General features: G+C 40.5%; 1 protein-coding gene across 4 annotated transcripts in view; it reads right to left on the minus strand.

The window, feature by feature from the left end:
- MAPKBP1 (mitogen-activated protein kinase binding protein 1) overlaps positions 1 to 15,714 on the minus strand; it is a 248,028-nt gene that overhangs the window by 30,209 nt on the left and 202,105 nt on the right. For all 4 annotated transcript variants that reach the window (XM_089686912.1, XM_089686911.1, XM_089686909.1 and 1 more), the window contains 6 exons: positions 14,958 to 15,069; positions 13,286 to 13,349; positions 12,742 to 12,864; positions 5,919 to 6,013; positions 3,189 to 3,256; positions 2,237 to 2,449 (listed from right to left, as the gene is read on the minus strand). In XM_089686912.1, the coding sequence (XP_089543038.1) occupies positions 2,237 to 2,449; positions 3,189 to 3,256; positions 5,919 to 6,013; positions 12,742 to 12,864; positions 13,286 to 13,349; positions 14,958 to 15,069 (675 nt within the window). The remainder of the gene's footprint in view (positions 1 to 2,236; positions 2,450 to 3,188; positions 3,257 to 5,918; positions 6,014 to 12,741; positions 12,865 to 13,285; positions 13,350 to 14,957; positions 15,070 to 15,714) is intronic.

Consider the following 15,714-nt stretch of genomic DNA (forward strand, 5'->3'; position numbering starts at 1 on the left):
ACAATGACAATCATACAGACATAGCCCCTGTATTTCTCCAAGGAAACTACATTGCGATCGATGTCCGTAGCAGAGGATTCATAAATACCGGTAATCTTTGCATTCTTCCAGTCATCCACCTGGGCACACATGGCTCGCCCTCGCAGCACTCCCGTCGCAGCCGCTACTCGGGTGTAGCGGCAAGATGAGTATGCCCATGAAGATGTGTATCCCTGACGCTTCTGCGCATGTCACAGTTTCAGTCACGATTGAGTACTCAACTGCTGCATCCGACCTTGCTGCCGAAAACCGTGATATGCGCAGAAGTGTCAGGGATACACATCTTCATGGGCATACTCATCTTGCCGCTACACCGGGTCAGAAGTCCCGGTACGGTAAGTTTCAACATGACACCCGGCGTATAAGACGACCCCCGACATTTCAGAAGATTTCCATGGGTTAAAAAGTCGTCTTATATGCTGGAAAATACGGTAATAATAATTTACCATTTAAAGATTTCTTTCCCCCTCCCAACTCTATAAACTGCCAAGAAAATGTGAAAGTGTATACCTAAACAAGTGTTTTTTAATGAATTTACTTTAACCGCTTCCCGACCGCCCTATAGCAGAACTACTGCTATAGGGCGACAGGGCTGCGCAAAATCACATATATATACGTGATTTTATATTTATGAGTAGGGGCGTGCAGGCGCCCTACCCGCGTCACCATTGGTGGCTACAGCTGTCGGCTCCCCGGGTCCCGGACGGAGATGTAAACAATACAGATCTCTCCCCTGTCAGTACCAACATGCAGCAAAACAGCATGCCTCCACACAGCACACAGTAAAATGTACACTGCACACAGTTAAGCCTTTGACCGCCCCAGATGTTAACTCCTTCCTGCCCAGTGTCATAAGAACAGTGTTAGAGCTTTTTATTAGCACTGATCACTGTATTAGTGTGACGGAGGATGTTAGTGGCAGTTAGTCAGTCGCCCCCCCCCCGTGTCAGAATGCCCGCCGCAGTCCCACCATAAATCGCTGATTGCCGCCATTACTAGTACAAAATAAAATTCCAGTATATATACCGCCATTTGTAGATGCTATAACTTTCATGTAAAGCAATTAATTTATATGTAATGGGATTTTTTTTTTTTTTTTTTTCTAGCAAACACATGTAGCAGAATACATTTTGGCCTAAATTTATGATGAAATTTGATTTTTTTTTTATTTTTGTACTGGATATGTTTTATAGCAAAAAGTCAAAAATATTGTTTTGTTTTTTTTTTCAAAATTGTCAGTCTTTTTTGTTTACAGAGCAAAAAATAAAAACCGCAGGAGATCATATACCACCGAAAGAAAGCTCCATTTGTGGGGAAAAAAGGATATAAATCTAATTTGGGAGCAGTGTTGCATGACCGCACAATTGTCAGTTAAAGTAATGCAGCATCGTATTGCAAAAAATTGCCTGGTCAGGAAGGGGTGTAAATCCTCGGAAGGGCAAGTGGTTAATGAATTATCTAAATTTTTTGAGGTATTTATCTCACTATTTTAACAAATGTGTGGTATTTTCCTCACATTTGATATTTTACTTTGATGAATTGACTCTTATCTCATGTGATATTTCTGAAAAATTAGTCACGTGACCTTCATATCGCATGCGCTAACCTTTAGTGAATTGACCCCTTTGTTCTCTAACCATATAGCTGGTTATATATATTTACTATTGCATAAAGCTATTCAAGAATAACTTATCTTTTTTTACATATTACCTAAATTATACACCAAACCTTTTTTGAGTTTTTTATCGGATTAGTCAAAATAATTATCAGTCAACTAATTGATTATGAAAATAATGTTAGTTGCAGCCCTAGGCAGAACCCCAAGAACTAGATTCCAGAACTGGGTAAATATGTGACCAAGACGTAGGAGGGTGGGTTACATCTGCCCAGTTTTAAAAGAGAGGAGGGGGAAAGGTAAAGACACTTAAAAAGTTTTTTTTGTTTAATACCTAGGACTTTTGACCAAGTCCTAAGCAACAAAGTAAAACTTAGATCAGAGGGGTGCACAGATGAGGTTCTTATAATTAGTAAAGGTAACAGCAAACACCTTGCTTATACAGGGCATTTAAAAATGTAAAATACTAATAGAATATATTTTGCCTTTAAAATTTGATATAGTGCACAATATGTTTCCTCCAATGCCATTTTAAAGAAAGCTTGCCTATTTGTACATATTACACCGGTAAACACTCCTCACCATACTAGTCTGTGCATTTGAATCAAGTAACTTTGCCCCCTGTTCCTCGTGGTGCCCTAGGAGGTCATCACATGGAGAGAAAGACTCCAGCTGCCGCAGATCGAGCATCGACTTTACTGTCATTTCAAGGTTTCCAGGCTGCGACCAGCGGACACGTTGTCTGGGAGTTTTTTCAAGAGAGTCTGAACGCTGGGCAATACAAGTCTCCTTCCCCTTTAGATATAAAAGAAAATTACTAGCAACTGCCAAGCAATTAGCAAATTTTGATGATTTAATTTTAAAGGCTTGCATAACAAGCTAGCAATCATCCTCTTAGTTGTTTTTGTGTATTACAAAATTACCATTAAAAAAATGAAACGTAAGAGTTACTATATACTGTAGTGCCATTACATCCACTCCAGCCCTATAAGATATATTCACTGTAGGTAAAATGAAAAACATATCAAATACAATTTAGAAGAGTACAGCTGAGTGAGTCTTTGACAGAGAGGGTCTACTGTATACTATACTGTATATCTTGTTAGATCATTAACTTGTAATGTCACTCTGCAGTGAGCAAGACTCTTTGTACTAAAAGAAGAATGGACGTAAAGTATGACTACAGGGATTGCAGCACTTTTAAACAAGGTGCTGACTTATAACGGGTTAAGTCGAACTAGGTGTATGCCACTTCATGGACTTCTCTTATTTTCTGAGTGCCACTTGAAGCGTTTTGCCTGTCCTTCCTCTCCCTCTTGCCCAGCAATGGAAAGCTGTGCATTGTGTGTACCCATTCATAAAATACAAAGTGTTCTATGAATGGACAGCAGAGAAAGAGAGAGAGAGAGAGACACACACACAGAGACTACAATAGGCACAATTCTATTGCTCATTAATTTTTAGTGACCCATATAAATTTCATCTATACCGATTACCTGTTTACTGTCTGACACAATGATGTTGGTAGACTTACCCTCTTCATTTCCCAGTAAGACCCGCTTCTTTTAAATGAGTCCGCTATATTTGTGGGCTTTTCCAAATCTAAAACATTACATAAGAATTAAAAAAAATATATAAATATAAAATCTCAAACGTTAAATACTGAGAAAGCTACAGAAAACAGATGTCACGGCACAGAGCAACAGAAGGCCAATAAAACTCAATTAAAGCGGAGCGCCAACCAAAAGGGAAGTTCTGCTTTATGGACTTGTACCCCGCTCCCCATTAACGATTGGCAACTTTGGGGAGACGGGGACGGGGTTAGATGAGCAGGAGCGGGTACCTGATTTTGACAGGTACCTGCTCCCACTTCCGTCCGACCACCTAGGCGATAGAAAGTGAAAGTTCTTCTCCAACGCTATACACAAACTCCCAGCTCCCCCCCCCCAGTCTTCAGGGACATGTGACAGGTCCCAGAAGACTGAGGGACCATTCACAATGTGCAGCAGGCACCCAGAAGCTGTCACACACACTTAAGATGCTGGTGCCGAAAGAGAGAACAGCTGGTGAACCTGGCTGCAGTGAGCACACAGCTTGATTGAGCGATAGGTGAGTGGCTGTTTTTTTAAAAGTCAGCAGCTACAGTTTTTGTAGCTGCTATTTTTTTTCACCGGAGACTAGAGCTCCTCTTTAAAGCCTCGTGTATTTATTACTACAAGGCAGTCATGCCACCTGTAGGCGGGGCTACAGGAAGTGATGTTATCCCACTGACAAGACTGAGCTCGCATCGCGGATGCTGAAGTGGGGATTCAGTGGTGGTTAAGCACTTTACCTGGGTGCACAGTTTAATGTATTTAGTACTATGAGTGTTTTTTTTTTGGCTTTGTTTTTGATGTAATTTTAATAAAAGGTTTTACACTATGTAACATTTTTCTCTGTAACATTTATAACTGATAGGATTCCTGAGGAGCTGCAGCATAATTCCTGGATGTATTTCCCCCAGGGTATAGAGGCGCTGAGCATAGAGGGTCATGGATGTGTGGTGAGTTCTCCAGAGTGTTGGTGATGCCACAGTTGGTGGAGTGACACTATTGAAGAGAACTGGCAGTGAAGATTTGCATAAGACTGCAAGAAGCACTAACTGAGCACCTTCTTGTTTTTAGTCAGGATGGACACTTTCTAGTGAAAGCACTTTACATATACAAGTACCTTTATTAAGGACATTTCACAAATGCATTTTATTTTATATGTTTTTATTTAGGTTATATGTTGTGGTGTATGAATTTGTATGTCTAAAATTTATTTAACCTCCCTAGCGGTCTGATTATGTCCATATTTCTGTGCTGAAAGCGGTACATTTTTTTGCATGGAAATAGGTCGTTTTTTTATTGTAGGCCTGTAATTTTTAGGAATAACTCACTGAAATCTGTCTGAACAAGAGTCTAGTAAACATCCCGGGTATGTTAAAATATGAAACACAAAATCATAAATTATAATATAATGAATAATCATAAAAAATAATAATTATTATTTTTATTCAATAATATAATCAAACCAAAAACACTGAAATTTGAAATATAGCGCCAAGTTCGCACATCGCTGAGCAAAGTCGCAAAATCGTTTTCAGTGTCTGATGACGAATTTCCCCACAAATCATTATCACTCAATTTTGCAAGTGGTTCTAATTTACGATCGCTGTTCTCTAGCTGGTCTAAAACAGCTTTTGACATAAAGGGACGCTTTTTGGACGCCATGGACGTTTCTCAGTTTCCAGGCAGAAAGAACAGTAAAAATTCAGGCAGGGCACAGGACAAAGCAGTAGGGACAAAATGTATGGGAAATGCTTTGAAACAGTAATGTTTTGCTATGTGATTTTAGTGTATTAGTGAATGTCACTTTTTAAAATTTCCCGTCGGTTCCAGCCCCCGTACATCCCGACGCTCGTAGGGACCGGAACATGGAAGACGGATGTCGGCATTAGCTAGAGGAGATGGCCGGGGACACATCACGGGAGCGTAGGACAAGGTAAGTGACCGAGGGAATCCCAGAGCAACACTGCAGGATAATCCCGAGTGTAGCTTGGGGTTACTGCTTTTGGCACTGCTAATTAACCCCGAGCTACACTTAGGAATACCGCCAGGGAGGTTAAGGGTGGGTATACAAAGAATTGCATTGCACATATTAAGCGCGGTGTAATTGGAATAAGCCAGGGGTCTCCAAACTTTCTAAGGAAAGGGCCAGTTTACTGTCCTTCATACTTTGGGGGGCCGTACCGTACCCAATGGGAGTAAACAATGCCCGATTTTGGTATTAGGGGAAGTAGTTGGTGTCAGTGGGAGGAATAGTGCCCCACTGTTGGTGTCAGTGGGAGGAATAGTGCCCCACTGTTGGTGGCAGTGACAGGAATTATGCCCCATTATTGGTGTCAGTGGCAAGAATTATGCCCCATTGTTGGTGTCAGTGGCAGGAATTATGCCCCATTGTCGGTGTTTTGTGTTTTTTAATGTTACTATTTGATGCAACAAGGGTTATAATACTCTGTGCTAGTAGCACATTGGAGAACCTGACAGCTACTCTCACACAATGCAGCAGCTTAGTTCTCCATATGAAATATATAAACAATTTAACCTCTCCACTTTTATCAAAAACTGGAATTTTTAGATTTAAAAGATACTGGATGCCATTAGAACTTTTGTGTATATTAGTAGATTAAAAAAACAAATTAACGTGATATGGTCTAACTAAAATAAACTCATTGCCTTACTTGTGATCTCCTCGTCGCTCCCCTCATCAATCCCTTCTTTGTCACTGTCAGATGACAGGGCAGGAACTGGACACATCACTGCAATAGTCTCTCTTCTGGGAACATAAAATGACTTCAGTTACCCAACACATTTAGACTAGGACAAGAAGATGTACTATGTCTGCAGCACAAGCTAAAACCTTAGTAGGAATATTAAGAGATATTTGAAAGGTTTGTTCTCAGTCAGCATTCAGTGTTTTTTCTTTTTCACTAATGCTTACTGAAAACAAGTTTTTTTCAAGACAGTGTGGTACAAAGTCCCATCTATGCCTAGATAGAAGACATAGGGATTCAGTATCACAGAATATACGACATATACACATTGTATTAGATATTAGAGACTAATAATTGTGAACGCAAAGTAAACTATGACTAGACAACCACATGAAGTTCTCAGTAACCAACTACAGCCATGTTGGGTTAGGGAATCCTTCTGACTTGTACCAAGGCATTAATACAAGGTCATTATAAGATTCAGAATATAGAGAAAAGGAGGAATAAAATAGTTACAAAGTTACATAGTCTGGATGTAAAAAGACAAACGTCCATCCAGTTCAATCAAAAAAGTTATAATCCTACACCCACAGTTGATCCAGAGGAAGGCAAAAAAACCCCAGCAAACCATAATCCAATTTTCTCCTGCAGGAGAAAAAATACCTTCCTGATCCCCGAGAGGCAATCGGATATTCCCTGGATTAAATTTACCTATAAATGTTAGTATCCAGTTATACAGTCAGGTCCATAAATATTGGGACATGGACACAATTCTAACATTTTTGGCTCTATACACCACCACAATGGATTTGAAATGAAACAAACAAGATGTGCTTTAACTGCAGACTGTCAGCTTTAATTTGAGGGTATTTACATCCAAATCCGGTGAACGGTGTAGGAATTACAACAGTTTGCATATGTGCCTCCCACTTGTTAAGAGACCAAAAGTAATGGGACAATTGGTTTCTCAGCTGTTCCATGGCCAGGTTTGTGTTATTCCCTCATTATCCCAATTACAATGAGCAGATAAAAGGTCCAGCGTTCATTTCAAGTGTGCTATTTGCATTTGGAATCTGTTGCTGTCAACTCTCAAGATGAGATCCAAAGAGCTGTCACTATCAGTGAAGCAAGCCATCATTAGGCTGAAAAAACAAAACAAACCCATCAGAGAGATAGCAAAAACATTAGGCGTGGCCAAAACAACTGTTTGGAACATTCTTAAAAAGAAGGAACGCACCGGTGAGCTCAGCAACACCAAAAGACCCGGAAGACCACGGAAAACAACTGTGGTGGATGACCGAAGAATTCTTTCCCTGGTGAAGAAAACACCCTTCACAACAGTTGGCCAGATCAAGAACACTCTCCAGGAGGTAGGTGTATGTGTGTCAAAGTCACCAATCAAGAGAAGACTTCACCAGAGTGAATACAGAGGGTTCGCCACAAGATGTAAACAATTGGTGAGCCTCAAAAACAGGAAGGCCAGATTAGAGTTTGCCAAACGACATCTAAAAAAGCCTTCACAGTTCTGGAACAACATCCTATGGACAGATGAGACCAAGATCAACTTGTACCAGAGTGATGGGAAGAGAAGAGTATGGAGAAGGAAAGGAACTGCTCATGATCCTAAGCATACCACCTCATCAGTGAAGCATGGTGGTGGTAGTGTCATGGCGTGGGCATGTATGGCTGCCAATGGAACTGGTCCTCTTGTATTTATTGATGATGTGACTGCTGACAAAAGCAGCTGGATGAATTCTGCAGTGTTTCGGGCAATATTATCTGCTCATATTCAGCCAAATGCTTCAGAACTCATTGGACGCCGCTTCACAGTGCAGATGGACAATGACCCAAAGCATACTGCAAAAGCAACCAAAGAGTTTTTTAAGGGAAAGAAGTGGAATGTTCTGCAATGGCCAAGTCAATCACCTGACCTGAATCCGATTGAGCATGCATTTCACTTGCTGAAGACAAAACTGAAGGGAAAATGCCCCAAGAACAAGCAGGAACTGAAGACAGTTGCAGTAGAGGCCTGGCAGAGCATCACCAGGGATGAAACCCAGCGTCTGGTGATGTCTATGCGTTCCACACTTCAGGCTGTAATTGACTGCAAAGGATTTGCAACCAAGTATTAAAAAGTGAAAGTTTGATTTATGATTATTATTCTGTCCCATTACTTTTGGCCCCTTAACAAGTGGGAGGCACATATGCAAACTGTTGTAATTCCTACACCGTTCACTTGATTTGGATGTAAATACCCTCAAATTAAAGCTGGCAGTCTGCAGTTAATGCACATCTTGTTTGTTTCATTTCAAATCCATTGTGGTGGTGTATAGAGCCAAAAATGTTAGAATTGTGTCAATGTCCCAATATTTATGGACCTGACTGTATTTTGTGCATCTAGGAAAGAATCCAGGCCTTTTTTAAAGCAATCCACTGACCTGGCCAGAACAAACTCTTGAGGGAGTCTATTCCACATTTTCACAGCTCTTACTGTGAAGAAACCTTTCCATATTTGGAAATTAAATCTCTTTTCTTTCAGACGTAAGGAGTGCCCCCTTGTCCTCTGTGAGGACCCCAGGGTGAATAACTCTACACCAAGTTCACTATATGAACCACTGATGTACAGGTGAAACTTGAAAAATTAGAATATCGTGCAAAAGTTCATTTATTTCAGTAATGCAACTTAAAAGGTGAAACTAATATATGAGATAGACTCATTACATGCAAAGCAAGATAGTTCAAGCTGTGATTTGTCATAATTGTGATGATTATGGCTTACAGCTCATGAAAACCCCAAATCCACAATCTCAGAAAATTAGGAATATTGTGAAAAGGTGCAATATTCTCGGCTCAAAGTGTCCCACTCTAATCAGCTAATTAAGCCATAACACCTGCAAAGGGCTCCTGAGCCTTTAAATGGTCTTTGTCTGGTTCAGTAGGAATCACAATCATGGGAAAGACTGCTGACCTGACAGTTGTGCAGAAAACCATCATTGACACCCTCCATAAGAAGGGAAAGCCTCAAAAGGTAATTGCAAAAGAAGTTGGATGTTCCCAAAGTGCTGTATCAAAGCACATTAATAGAAAGTTATGTGGAAGGGAAAAGTGTGGAGAAAAAGGTGCACAAGCAGCAGGGATGATCGCAGCCTGGAGAGAATTGTTAGGAAAAGGCCATTCAAAAGTGTTGGGGACTTTCACAAGGAGTGGACTGAGGCTGGAGTCAGTGCATCAAGAGCAACCACACACAGACGGATCCTGAACATGGGCTTCAAATGTCGTATTCCTCTTGTCAAGCCGCTCCTGAACAACAAACAACGTCAGAAGCGTCTTACCGGGGCTAAAGAAAAACAGACCTGGTCTGTTGCTCAGTGGTCCAAAGTCCTCTTTTCTGATGAGAGCAACTTTTGCATCTCATTTGGAAACCAAGGACCCAGAGTATGGAGGAAGAATGGAGAGGCACACACTGTAAGATGCTTGAAGTCCAGTGTGAAGTTTCCACAGTCTGTGTTGATTAGGGGAGCCATGCCATCTGCTGGTGTTGGTCCACTGTGCTTCATTTAAGTGCAGGGTCAACGCAGCCGTCTACCAGGAGATTTTGGAGCACTTCATGCTTCCTTCCGCAGATGAGCTTTATGGGGATGCTGACTTCATTTTCCAGCAGGACTTGGCACTTGCCCACACTGCCAAAAGCACCAAAACCTGGTTCAATGACCGTGGGATTACTGTGCTTGATTGGCCAGCAAATTCTCCTGACCTGAACCCCATAGAGAATCTATGGGGTATTGCCAAGAGAAAGATGAGAGACATGAGACCGAACAATGCAGAAGAGCTGAAGGCCACTATTGAAGCATCCTGGTCTTTCATAACACCTCAGCAGTGCCACAGGCTGATAGCTTCCATGCCACGCCGCACTGAGGCAGTAATTGCTGCAAAAGGGGCCCAAACCAAGTACTGAGTACATATGCATGCTTATACTTTTCAGAGGTCTGATATTGTTCTATGTACAATCCTTGTTTTATTGATTGCATGTAATATTCTACTTTTCTGAGATTGTGGATTTGGGGTTTTCATGAGCTGTAAGCCATAATCATCACAATTATGACAAATCACAGCTTGAACTATCTTGCTTTGCATGTAATGAGTCTATCTCATATATTAATTTCACCTTTTAAGTTGCATTACTGAAATAAATGAACTTTTGCACGATATTCTAATTTTTCAAATTTCACCTGTATTTATACATGTTGATAATATCCCCCCTTAATCTCATCTTCTCAACAGAATCAATTCCGTTCCTCTAATCTTTCCTCATATCTGATCTCCTCCATGCCTCTTATCAGTTTGGTTGCTCTTCTCTGCACTTTCTCCAGTTCCCCAATGTTCTTTCTGTGAATTGGTGCCCAAAACTGAACTGCATATTCCAGATGAGGTATTACTAACAATTTGTACCGGGGTAATATGATATCTCTCTCTCTGGAGTCTATACCTCTTTTAATACAAGAGAGGATTTTGCCATTATTAAGCTTATGATCTACCAGAACCCCCAGATCCTTCTCCACCATTGATTCCCCCAGTTGTACCCCCCCCTAGTATGTATGATGTATATTCTTAGCCCGCAAGTGCAGAACCTTACATTTATCAACATTAAACCTCATTTGCCACATAGTTGCCCATTTAAAAAGTGCATTGAGGTCAGCTTGTAAATTGCAGATGACAGCAAGCTTTGCTGTGGAATAACGTCCTTAAAGGATGTCTCCAAACACTGAAACAGTATCTTTAATCCCAGAGCCTATATCTTTTATACATATATTAAAAAGTAAGGGTCCCAACACTGAACCTTGGGGTACACCACTGACAACCCTAGACCATTCAGAGTATAAATCATTTAACCACTACTCTCTGAATACAATCTTTTAGCCAGTTTTCTATCCATTTACATACGGATTTTTCCAAGCCTGTAGACTTTTCCTTACACATCAGCTGTGTGTGGCCATGTATTTATGTAACACTGAACATATCTGATGTTAAGTCTAAAGTCTGATCTGGGAAATGTCAATCAACATATTTTTTCATAAGCTGTAAAAAATATGGAGCATTTGTATTGCCAGCTATGCTAAAATGATCAATTTTGTGAACATGATGCTTTTGTACAATATCAACAATACAATGTTTCTCTTGTAATGAAAGACGTAAATCTGGCCATATACTTATTGAATGTCAACTGGATCAGCAGGTTGCTCACTTCCTCATAAAAAGAATTCATATTTGTTTGACAACTTCTGTCTTTCATGAATCCATGCTGTCTGCTGCTTAAAATATTTTTTTCCAGCAAGAACTCATCTATGTGGTCTTTTATTAAACTCTCCAGTATCTTCCCAACTATAGATGTTACACTAACAGGTCTATAATTTGTAAAGATTACTTGGTAAAGATTTTGATCTCTTTTTAAATATAGGCACCACATTGGCCTTTTGCCAATCCAGTGGTATTACGCCAGTCGTTAAAGTGTTACTAAACCCACAACAGTAAAATCAGTCTGTATATGCAGTAAAGCATGCTTGTTATACTCACTGAAGAAACTAAGGGGTTAATCCTCTGCATTGTGTAAAAAGGTTGTTTAATGCTGGCTTCTCTGCCCCGCCTCTTGTTCAAATGTCCACTCTGATAAGACAGATTGAACCTGTGCCCTTCTGCACATGCTCAGTTTAGTGTGCATTGCTAGAGAGGTTTTCTTTTTCTTGGGAGAATGCATGTAATCAGCACAGGACCAATCAAGACAGAGGCCAGGAGTTTTACATCCTCCTAGAGCAGAAAGAAAACTCCTTCTACAAGCTTTAACCAAGGCTCTGCTGAAGTCACAAGACTGCTCTAACTGCTGATGAGAAAAGGTATTTAGCAGTTTATATTTACTAACATAATTGCATTCCCATGTTGTGTGCCTTGTGGGAGACAGATATAGTGAATGCAGGGTCCTGGGTTTACTAACACTTTAAAGAGTCCCTAAAAATTAGAAACAATGGCTTTGAAAAGACAGAGCTCAATTCTTTAAGGACCCGTGGGTATATGCCATCCGGTTCAGGTGTTTTATTCAACGTTATTCTATATAAATAATTATGGATCATATCAGTTGTGAGCCAATGTGGATCATCTGGGGCTGTGTCAATACTATGGAACCTGGAAGATGACTGGTCATGCATGTTAGCAACCAACAAGGGGCCAACAAGGGGCCACATTGCTGGAGTGGAAATGTGCTTTAAGCTTGGAAAATGAATGATACACATGCACAGTTGCTCAGTTTTGAAAAAATTCCCCTTTGTGTGTTTTATGATTACACTGTACAATATGAAACCCCCCCCCCCCCCAAACTTAAGGCTGCTATTGCCAACCTGTCTTGGCTCTCATGCTGACTCTCTTACTCAAGTCACGGAATCAGAACAAGTGGACAGAAAATGACTTTTTCCTTTCATGATTTAACTGTTTCAGTGACTTGCAAACAATGAAACCAGTGTGTCAACATAACAGCCAGACAACTACCATTTCCAATAGTAGATGTAGCAGCCACGACTGTCCCCATAATTTTAATGAAAGATTTACGATATAGATTTTACCCCTGGAAAGAAAAAAAGTGGGCCTTGCTGAAATCAGGAACTAACTGGTTTACTAGGGCAATCTGACAATTGCCATTTTACCTGAAAATAGCATTGGAAAAATGATTACCAATGCAAGCTAGCATAACACTTCCTATGGTATAAAATCCTAAGCAGAAAATCTTCCAGTTTCTGTCCCATACCGTCCACTGGATGCCTTGTGGGGTGTTGCCTTCTCTACCACCTTTCCACGTTGTCTCATTTCAGGCAGTCTTTGACGCATACTGATGGTCATCTCAGAGCTGAGGCGCCAGATAAAAATGCAGCTGCAAAAATAAAGCATTAATTTAAGTGACAAATTAAAGCATGCACCAATCTATCCCTGCTCTTTTCAGTACGTACCTTTTTCTGGCAACAAAAATACAAAAGGTTCCCAACTAAAAGACAATGGGGTAGGTTTACTAAAGGCAAATAGACATTGCACTTTGCCAGTGTACTTTCACTGATTTTCCAGAGCTTGGTAAATGTGTATATTCCATCATCCAATCATGTGCAAGCAAAAATGCTTTTTTTTTTGTTTTTTCCTTGCACCTCACTGGGTACTCTTTACAAAGTGAAGCTTTACCACAATACAAGTACTAAGGAAAAAGAGTGCAACTGCAGTTGCAGAGTGCATAGTCTATTTGCCTTTAGTAAATCCACCCCAATATGTACAAAATCACTATGTATTGCCAAAGACCTCCATACCTGTCTCCAGACACAGATATAAGGTGCTTGCAGTCATTGGTGAATTTCATTCCAGTCACAATCTCTGTAGAATAAAATTAAAAACAGTTACGTTGAAATAATTGCATGCATTAGTTAAGCTAAAACAAAAAAAGGACATTTAAAGCAGTTTTGCTTTAAGCAGATTTAGGATTGATTTCCTCCTTGTACAAGACTCAGGGGTCTTATATTTATCACACAGTAGGATTGATTTACTTAAAATTGGATAGTGCAAAATCTGGTGCCACTGTGCATTGGTAGCCAATCAGCTTCCAACTTCAGCTTGTGTAATTAATCTTTGACGAAAAAAAAAAACCTAAACTGATTGGTTTCTATGCAGAGCTGCACCAGATTTTGCACTCTCCAATTTTAGTAAATCAACCTCAGTGCCTCCACAGGTGTAAGCTAAAACAAAATTTAAACGGTCTTCACAAAGGCAATTCAACAGAGCGGTACAGGAGGATCTCAACAGGCTATCGGCACAAGTGACTTCTTATTCATGTGAGGGTTTGAAGCAGGGGTCCAATGTTAAAAGACCCTCAACCCTTTCATGGTCAGAGGCCATTGATGCCTAAACAGAATTAATCAGCATCTGCTAGCAACCTACAGTATGTAAAAGGGCCTGGGCCCCCAATGCGTGCTTCAACACACTGCTGCCATTCATTATGAATGGCACCCTAATGCACCTTCCAACAGACTGACATACATTCTGGTGAATTGCCAAAAAATGGTGCATGCACATTTTGGGGACACACTCACATACCTGCCTGAGGTGGCTCCTTTCTGCTAGCTCTAGCTGCTATTCACTGCTCGCTGAGACATTGTGGGGCCATCCAGTACTAACTGGAGCACACAGCTTTCCCCCCCATACCCCCAGACCATAGTATAACAAATGGAAGGCAAGCAAGGAAGGCAGTCACTAGAGCGGTGGGGACAGTCAGCTAGAGAGGCATATATACAGCATTCCCATGTCACAGTAAATGAGTAGCCTGTGCAAGCCTCTTCTACTGCACTATATGAGACTCAACCTGTTTTAATCTGAACTTGAGACCCTTGCTAAATGATGAGGCTTGGGTCCACTACATTAGGGTTGGCTCTATCCCCCTTATCCATGGCCTTGTCTGCTTGCTTTGGGGTTAACTCGATAATAACACTGTCTAAGTTTCAAAATATTTTTGTATATTTATTCATTTCCAATCATTTTTTTTCTTTCATACATGTGTTCAATGCCCCCTTTTTAATAGAGACTGTAATGTGCAGAAATGTAGTTATTTAAACTGATTTTTTTTAACAATTTTTTTTCTTCAAAATCTGTAACTGTATCTGACAATTACAGCATTAAACAAATGGCACTACAGCCTGCAGGTGGCAGTGTTCATCTGCAGGCTAAAGATGTATTTTTTTCAGTTAAGCCTCCAGCCAGCATGTGATAACTGTGTAAAACTTGGCATAGAGATCACATGATCTGGAGCCATATTGGTTTCTACTCTTCAGTGGGGACCTGGGTTATTAGTGACAGCTAAGTGAGAGCCAATAGTCATGCAGGCTACCAGCTGGTGACCGTAAAAGAACATATTTCATGTATCTGTACAACAATTACCTATTTATACACATACTTTGAGTAGAAAGAGGTTACATATGGAAGTGTTATTACCTGAATGTCCAAACATGGTGGCAACACATTCCCCAGTATAGAAGTCAAAGATTGATAAGTTTTTGTCTGAACAGCTAGTAGCGATGTAAAGTCCTGATGGGTCAGTCTGAACCTGGAGGAATTCAGATAAGTACAATAAGAAAAACCTGTTAAAAACCCCATCTACAAAAAAAGATTTGTGTGGTGTACTTAACGCAGGAGAGAAATGCGGTGTACTTACAAGAATCACTGTCCGCTTAGTAAGGAGAACTAATCACGGCTTGGAGAACATAACCACTCAACACCATAAAAGGCCCTTTGTGCTGACTTTTTAAAGCTAGATGCACATAGAAGAACATAACAAACCGTATTCAATCAATTAAATAACAAACACCAATGAGCTAGTTGAGCTCCTTCCTTGTGCAAGGACAAAGCCCCTTACTTATTCCAAGGAAACTTATTCAGTCCACTACAGGACCACTAGATAATAAATGAGTCCGGCAGCCTGTAACATACACAGTAATACAATCAAGATCCATTACTGAGGTTCAAACTGCCGATTGTGACCTAAATAAAACAAATCTGCTGCAGAGAACAAAAAGGGCTGTGGGGAAAAAAAGTCTGTCAAATTAAGGCTGCTCTAACTATGCCGAATAAAGAGAAAGCAATACAACCACAATGAGACAGCTGTCATTTTTTCCCTATATTGAGGGAACACAAAATTCCAGCTTGACCATGTCAGTGGCAGCCAGGTTATTCCTTCGGTCATGATCCAATG

Source organism: Staurois parvus, unplaced genomic scaffold (assembly GCF_062004578.1).
Source record: "Staurois parvus isolate SC_StPar_1 unplaced genomic scaffold, SC_StPar_1.0 ptg000414l, whole genome shotgun sequence".
NCBI lineage: Eukaryota > Metazoa > Chordata > Amphibia > Anura > Ranidae > Staurois > Staurois parvus.